This window comes from Mus pahari, chromosome 20 (genome assembly GCF_900095145.1).
Source record: "Mus pahari chromosome 20, PAHARI_EIJ_v1.1, whole genome shotgun sequence".
NCBI lineage: Eukaryota > Metazoa > Chordata > Mammalia > Rodentia > Muridae > Mus > Mus pahari.
Genome location: NC_034609.1, coordinates 44,298,670 through 44,306,240, shown reverse-complemented (window position 1 = coordinate 44,306,240; position 7,571 = coordinate 44,298,670). Strand labels below are relative to the sequence as shown.

At 53.0% G+C, this 7,571-nt stretch overlaps 1 protein-coding gene across 5 annotated transcripts in view; it reads left to right on the top strand.

Annotated features, from left to right (window-relative positions):
- The first annotated feature begins 856 nt into the window (after positions 1 to 856).
- Positions 857 to 7,571, top strand: part of Mthfsd (methenyltetrahydrofolate synthetase domain containing) — a 13,944-nt gene continuing 7,229 nt past the window's right edge. For 2 of the 5 annotated variants that reach the window (XM_029532756.1, XM_029532754.1), the window contains exons 1-5: positions 857 to 938; positions 2,246 to 2,349; positions 3,496 to 3,609; positions 4,493 to 4,606; positions 6,369 to 6,459. In XM_029532756.1, the coding sequence (XP_029388616.1) occupies positions 923 to 938; positions 2,246 to 2,349; positions 3,496 to 3,609; positions 4,493 to 4,606; positions 6,369 to 6,459 (439 nt within the window). In that variant the 5' untranslated portion in view covers positions 857 to 922. The other 3 variants (XM_029532757.1, XM_021220600.2, XM_029532755.1) reach the window with 3 other exon arrangements.

The window sequence follows — 7,571 nt, the reverse complement described above, 5'->3', positions numbered from 1 at the left end:
CCCCCAGTCAGAGGCTAGGATGCGTGGAGGTGGGCGGCCACCGCAGACTTGTACATCCTTAGCCCAACAGATGCTCCAAATGCACAGTATGCTGACTACAAGCAAATGTGGAGCAGCTTTGGTCTCCCTTAAGCCACCTCCACTCCTCCTTGCATTGGAACACACGTACACACACACACACACACACACACACACACACACACACACGTACACACACACCTGTTAAGACTGGAACCAGGTACCAGAACCAGCATTGATCAAGCTGCCCCTGGCTTACAACCCTCTTCATTTCAGGAGTGCCTTTCCTTTATAAACAGTCTTTATTTTTATGTCTAACCACGTGTTCCTGGTACAATTCTTGGTACAGGAAGTTGGAAATCCTAGATCCACTCCTATATACAGGTTTCCTTGTTAACCTTGAATTTAAAGGGATGTTTCTATAGGTACTATACATACTTGCACACACACACACACACACACACACACACACAGAGCTTGTGAAGGTCAAAAGACAACTTTAGGGAGTCATTTTTCTTCTTCCACCCTCTGTGGGTCCTGAGGATTGAACTCAAGTTGTCAGCCTTGGCAACAAGCTCCTTCATCTCGCTGAGCCATCTCGTCTGCCCTAGAGTGTTATATGTTCCACACAGTATAAATACATGTGTGTTGTGTGCGTGTGTGTCCCGGGGAGTCCCGGGCATCCGTGTTGCAAGGCGGTTCCAGCGGTGGCCTCGGGTCCTCTAAGGCTACTGCAGGGAACCCCAAACCCAGGACGGGATCCCGCCCACTGCCCCAACCGCGCGTGCGCGCGAGCCACGCGGGTCATTAGCTTCAGTGCGCAAGTGCAGCACGAAGTGCTGGCGTCTGGCGTCACTAGAGCGCGGGGACACGCTATGGGGCGTCGCTCGGTGACGTGTTAGCCATGGAGAGCCAGGAGGGTGAGGAGAACCGAGGGCGATGGGGAAACCCAGGCTGGGACGGCGCGGTTGTCCCCGTGGTCCGCTTGCGTGGGGGAGGACGCGGCTCGGCCTGGTACGGCTGGGACGCCGAGGCTGGCAGCCCGGAGGGAGGATCAGGTTTCAGCCAGCCAGGCTGGGGAGGTCGCGCAGCGGCGGCGGCGAGCACTCGCCCAGCAGGCAGCCGGCCCGCGCTGCAAAGCTTTTCCAGCAAGTAGGAAGCGGGGTGCACCGGCCGGGAAAGTAGGGAAAGCATCCGTTGCTGGTCACTGGGGTCTGCCGGTGCAAACGCTGTGATTCCAGCTGGAGAGAGAGGAGAGAACGAGAGAAAACGTGAAAGAGGAGAGCGAGCGGGCGGGAGAGGAAGGGAGGGGAATGGAGAAGAGCTCAGAGCGAGCAAGAGCTCAGTGGTTAAGGACGTTTGTTGCAAAGCACCGCCCAGCAAGCCGGTGTGGTGGCTCACAAGCCCAGTTCCACGGGAAGGGACCCAGGGACCCAGAGCCCTCCGGCACACCTGCATGCACCACCCCGCAGGTTGTTTTCGGTGCACATATACAATAAATACACCTTTGGTTTTGTTTTCTTCGTGTCAGGGTTCCTCAGTGTAGTCCTGGCTGCCCTAGAACTCACTCTGTGTTTCAGGCTGGCCTCGAAATTTAGTGATTCAGCACCTCTGCCTCCCAAGAGCTGGGATTAAAGGCTTGCACCAACCATAAATAAACAAGAAAGACAAATGTACTTTCTATATGCCTGCCTTGTGAGGTTTGTTAGGTCATTTGTAAGATTTAACAGTTTAAAAGGCCGTGTTGGGGGGTGTGGCTCAGTGATAGTGCTCATGCTTAGCACACGTAAAGCCCCAATATTGACTCACTGGATCACTAAATAATTCAAAAGACTGCCTTCTAGCCAGACCTGGTGGCACACACTATTTGGGGGCTGAAGGAAGAGCACTTCAGGTTCATACCCCATCTTGAACAGAGAGACACCTTGCCTCAAAAAGGCAGAGAGCTTGCCTGCTATGCAGGAGCCCCTAGTACTGCAGAGAGAAGAACACAGATCGATTTACAGCTAGGTTTTACCGTATGCTCCAGCTTCCTAGCAGAAATGAAGGCGCGTCTCTCAACTGGTGAGGGAGCTCGAGAGAAAACTAATATTTTTGGTTATCTTCAGCTGGTCTGACTCGGTCACAAATGCCTGTGCAAATGGTGTCACAGCGGCAGGTATACATGTGCCCTCGTGCACTGTGGGATTGCTTCTTATCAGTACGTCATAGTCCTTCGTTGTTGTAGGTGTCTCCAAACAAAGCCTACGTGAACGGATTTGGGACTACATGGAATCCCATGATATAGCTGACTTTCCCCGACCCGTTCATCACAGGATCCCCAACTTCAAGGTACAGAAGTGTCCCTGGGGTTGTTAGAAAGGGATCAGGCTATTTGTGCCAGTGACAGGGCTCTGCTGCTTTCTGGTGGGGCACAGTGTGCGGAGGCAGAGTCCAGAGGGCCTGGAGGGCACGTGGTGTTTGGACGGCTCCTACTCCCTTACCCCTTGGGCCACAGTCTCTGCACTGTGGCAGCTCCCAGTGGTTTTCACGGAGTTGGCCTCCCTCAGCCACTTAGGGAGGGGCTTGTGAAGCCCACAGAGGGAAGCCCAGCCTTGAGTACCAGCCCTGGGCCTCAGTGTCCTAACTGTTCAAAACATAAGTCAACCCAACTCTTGCCAATAGTTTGCATGGAAAATAGTTTGCTGGAAAGAGGCAGTGTAAGCCAGGTGCTGGCTCAGAGGCACCTGGCAGGTGGAGGCAGGGGGATCAGGAGTTTGTGGTCATCCACAGCTATACTGTGAATTGGAGGCCTGACTGGGCTACAGAAAACCCTGTCTCAGAGATGGGGTGGGGGGTGATTGAAAAAATCTGAAGTGCTTTGTGAAGACATACGAAGGCCCTCGTGTGCTTAAAACCAGGCGTCCACCAGCGCCCCCTGTTGCCTGGACTTTCTCCCTACACTGGCCTCGCTCTGGTCCTGATGGAGCGTGCTGTAGACTGTATAGCCCCTGGAGACCATCCTTCCAAGTAGTTTTGTTTCTGTGATCTGTGGGAGACCAATGGATTGCAGAGAAGAGGGGGCACAGGAAGGGCAGAGCCAGCTCCTGGTCTCAGGACTGAATCAAATCAAACAAGGCCTCGGGGCATCGTTCTTTTGTGGAAATCCCACAGACTCTGCACTTGGGCTCTCTTCAGAGTTTTCTTCCCATAAAAACTGAGTTCTGGGCTAGCCCCTTCCCACCCTGGGTTCTTTCTGTCTCCTTGCGGGGAATCTGGGTGGATGCTGGGCTGTGATGCCCAGGCCAGACCTGGCCCGTGTCTTCACGGTGACACACAGTCACGTCTACACAGGGTGCTTCTCGGGCTGCGGAGCATTTCCCACACCTGCATGCTTTCAGTGCGGCCAGAGTCATTAAAGTCAACCCTGACGCTCCTCAGAGAAACGCCCGCTTCCTGGTGCTGGAGGAAAGGGTGGCACTGTCTCTGCCTAACTAGGGGTCCTACCTGGCTGGCCAGAGCATCAGAGACCTGGAAATCTTTGCTGGGACACAGGAAGTGAAAGTGGACCCTGATAAGCCCCTGGAAGGTGTCCGCTTCCTGGCACTGCAGGTAACTCCACTTTCCTCAGCTGTCCCCATGTCCCCAGTCCCGAAGGCTCCACTTCCAGCCGACTGCTGCATGGGCGGGGGCAGTGTATCGAGCTAGACTGAGCCATGACTTCAATTCACAAGTCTGTTTCCTCACTACATTGTTTCTCTTCTAGTGCCTGAAACAAAAAATTCCTCAGTTAGAAGTCTGATACTATGTCTCCCATACAGCAGAGTCTAGGCATAAATGTGGGGCCACTTCTCAAAGTAAAGGAAGTAAGCCCAGCATGGACTTAAACTGCTTTATAGCATCTCTGTCAGTATGAGAGGAGAACCTGGTGTGTGTTTTAACGCTCCTAGCTCTTAAGCAACTGTAACTCCCAAAGCAGACAAAGTGATTAAAGACAGACCCGAAAAGGTTTCATGGAAGGACGCGGTTAATGCAGTGTTAACAAGTAGCTCTGCTGAGCCAAGTCTGCTGCTGTTGGCACTGCATGTCAGGCACGGGGCTTTGGAAATCCCCCTGGAACTGCCAGAGGCCGTGGGGGTGACTTGCTTGTCTCCCACTGCTGTCACAGTAACACAGAAACCTCAGCTGTGCAGGAGGAAGGGCAGCCATGTGGGGTTCCTACCCTGTTCCCTAAGCTGAGCAGGATTGAGCAGGATTTGGCCCATGAGACTGCAGGGAGCAGCAAGGGACTGTGGCTGATGGAGGCCGGCACAGGGGACAGACACTCTCCTGTACTGTCACCTGCAGTCCCCTTGTGGCCCTGAGGGGAACCAGGCAGGAGAAGGGAAGCAGCCTGGGTCTGCTCAGATGTTCCTTAGCCCATATCCCTTTCCTCCGGCAGTGGGGGAAACATGCACCTGCTCTGTAGTTGACTGACTTGTCTTCTCCCTCAAAGAGCAAAAAAACACTGCTGGTCCCAACACCACGACTGCGAACAGGGCTGTTTAACAGGATCACACCACCCCCTGGAGCCACCAAAGACATTCTGAGGAAATGTGCCACCTCCCAGGTGAGTGTTGGAATCCCCCACCTCGGGGGCTGTGCTTGTGGGTCAGCACACTGTAGTGTAGAACACCACGGAATGGAGTGTACGCAAAGCCATGAGAGCAGACACGGTCAGGCCAGCACTCCATCGAGCAGTAGTAGATCCTTGACTGGATGATGTGGCCAGATAGAAATGCTTGTTGGGGAGCTGGTGAGACCCAGTATTGGGCTCCCTCTTGTGGTGGGTTTGGGGCTGAGCGCTTACTGAAGCAGTGATGGTCCCCTCTGCAGAGCTGGCTGGGAAGGAACCAATGACAGGAGCCTGATTGGCTGTCACTAGACACTTCACAGTCCCACTAAACTGGTCTGGAGACACACTTGAGGGATGGAGAGCCAGGGTTCACATCTTACATAAAGTAACACTTGGTGGCTTTTTAAAGAACCACAAGCCCCGTGTTACTTCCATAAAGAGATTGTCCCCTGAGATTGATTCACTATTTCCTCATAACTTTTATTATTGAAAAAATAGGATTGTTGGGGCAATGACCGGAATGTGAATAAAATAACAATAAATAAAATAGACTTTAAAAGAAAGAAGAAGGGCTGGTGAGATGGCTCAGTGGGTAAGAGCACCCGACTGCTCTTCCGAAGGTCCGGAGTTCAAATCCCAGCAACCACATGGTGGCTCATAACCATCCGTAACAAGATCTGACGCCCTCTTCTGGAGTGTCTGAAAATAGCTACAGTGTACTTACATATAATAAATAAATAAATCTAAAAAAAAAAAAAAGAAGAAAGAAAGAAAGAAAGAAAAGTAGAATTGTCTGCGGCTTACAAAAAATGTGTACACTGTGCTATAAAGTTAGAATGTGTGTGCACAGAGGGCTGGATTTGGTGGTGCACATCTGAAATCAGCTGCTGGGCAGGCTGGTGTGCGAGCCAGTAACTGTGTAGAATCTCCATTTGTGAGAAGAATTCACCAGCTTGCTTCTAATATGCAATGCAGCCTGCTGGTCCAAACCTGCCTTGGCCTCACAGCAAGGCTGTCTCAGAATAAAGATTAAAAAGAAGTGTGTGTGTGTGTACACGTGTGCGCGCACGCATGCGCGCGCGCGCGCGCGCACACACACACACACACACACCACATGTATGCGAATGTGCACATGCATAGAATGCCCATCACTGAGAAAATGGGAAAAGATTTTAAAAAGGAAGACAAGAAAAAGTAAGATGAAGCGCGTTCCTGGTCAGTCCCAGGCCCCAACTCAGGCAGGGAAGAGCCTATTCCTATGGCCACAGAGAGAGACGGCACAGAGGGCGGGTGCCTCGGGCAAGCCCAGCCATGTGCTTTAGACAGACTTGCTGAGGTGCAGTCACTTCACACTTTATGCAGCTCCTGATGATCTGGACGACTGGCCGCACTTGGAATCCATTTCCAGAAGCAAGAGTGCTTACACGAAGGCACAGCCACAAGGGGGTACCTACAGTGTCTAGTCTAAGGTGCCTAACCTGTGGCCTCATTTCAAACAAGCATCCTGGTGTCCCTGTGCTATGAGGAGCCTGAAGCTCCCTTGACTCAGGCTCAGTCCTGCTGGTGTGCCTCCCACCTGGTGCTCCCTGTGGTGCTCCTCAGCATTAGTGCTGGGCGACTCTGTGTGGCCAGCTCCTTCTGGCCGTCATCCTGGGATAGGGACTGTAGAAGACACCCTCGATCACTCCTGGAACTGCCTCCTGGAGGGTGGTGTGGGACTCACACCCACTCTGCCCGCTCACATTTCCCTTCCCAGGGTGTGAGGAACTTCAGCGTCCCGGTGGGCTTGGATTCCAGTGTCCTCGTGGATCTAGTTGTGGTGGGATCCGTTGCTGTGTCTGAGAAAGGTAAGCTAGAGACAGGCTGTCTGGATGTTCCTGAAGGCTGCCCCGGGCCTCTCCCCGCTTGCCAGTGTCCATGCTATGAGCCTCATATCAGCCCCTGTGCCGCTCGCCTCGCAGGCTTCATCCTGTTCAGTCAGTCCACATGGCAGGCTGAGTGTGATGGGGATGGGGGTGGATCGAGTCTCACACCTCAACCGACGCAGTCTGGAACGTCCTCTCCCAGGCCTGTGTGGAGGCCTGCTCATGGTTGCAGTGATCCAACATTAACTATTAGCAGACTGGGGGTGAGCCGTGAAATCTCTCCCCTACCTTTAGTTTTTTAAAGATAAGAGTGTGACTTAGCCCAGGCTAGCTTACAGTCTCCATACAGTGTCCTTACAGTCCTCTGTACTGTATACTCATAGTCATCCTCCCCCAGGCTCCCAGCCCTCCTATCCACCTCCCTCCAGACCCCCATGCATATGTGCCACCATGTGGGAACAGTGACTTTCAACCTGTGGGTCGTGACCCCTTCGGGGCTTGCTTATCAGATATTTACGTTATGAGTCATAACAGTAGCAAAACCACAGCTGTACACACGTACCACTGAAGTAACTGTGTGGTTGGGGGTCAGCACAACATGAGGAACTTTATTAAAGGGGTGCGGGGTTAAGATGGTTGGGAACCTCCTGCCTGCCTGTCTTCTGCCTCTGAACTCACCTCGCCATGTAGCCTGCACATACTCTCTGCTGTCCCTCTGTCTCTGTCTCATTCCTTTGCGTTTTCTGACTCTCAGGAGCTCAGGCAGGTCTCCATCTTAGAGAGTCATCTTGGTGGCATGCTTGCTCCTGGGTGATGCTGTGGTGGTACCCAGACTCCAGGCGAGGAGAGCCCAGGTCCACAATGGAAGCCAAAGGCTGCTTGTTCCATGCTGTGGTCCTTGTTCTTCTGCCTGCATGGGCCCATGGCTGTGAAGCCCCGCTGTGCACAGCCTCCCCTTTCCATCCGCCTTGTCCTCCCAGGACAAGAAAACCAAACACCTGTCCCTGGAAGTAGAGCTCTCTCCTCTGTCTTCACACACTGCAGAGCTCTCTCTGTCTTCACACACTGCAGAGCTCTCTCCTCTGTCTTCACAC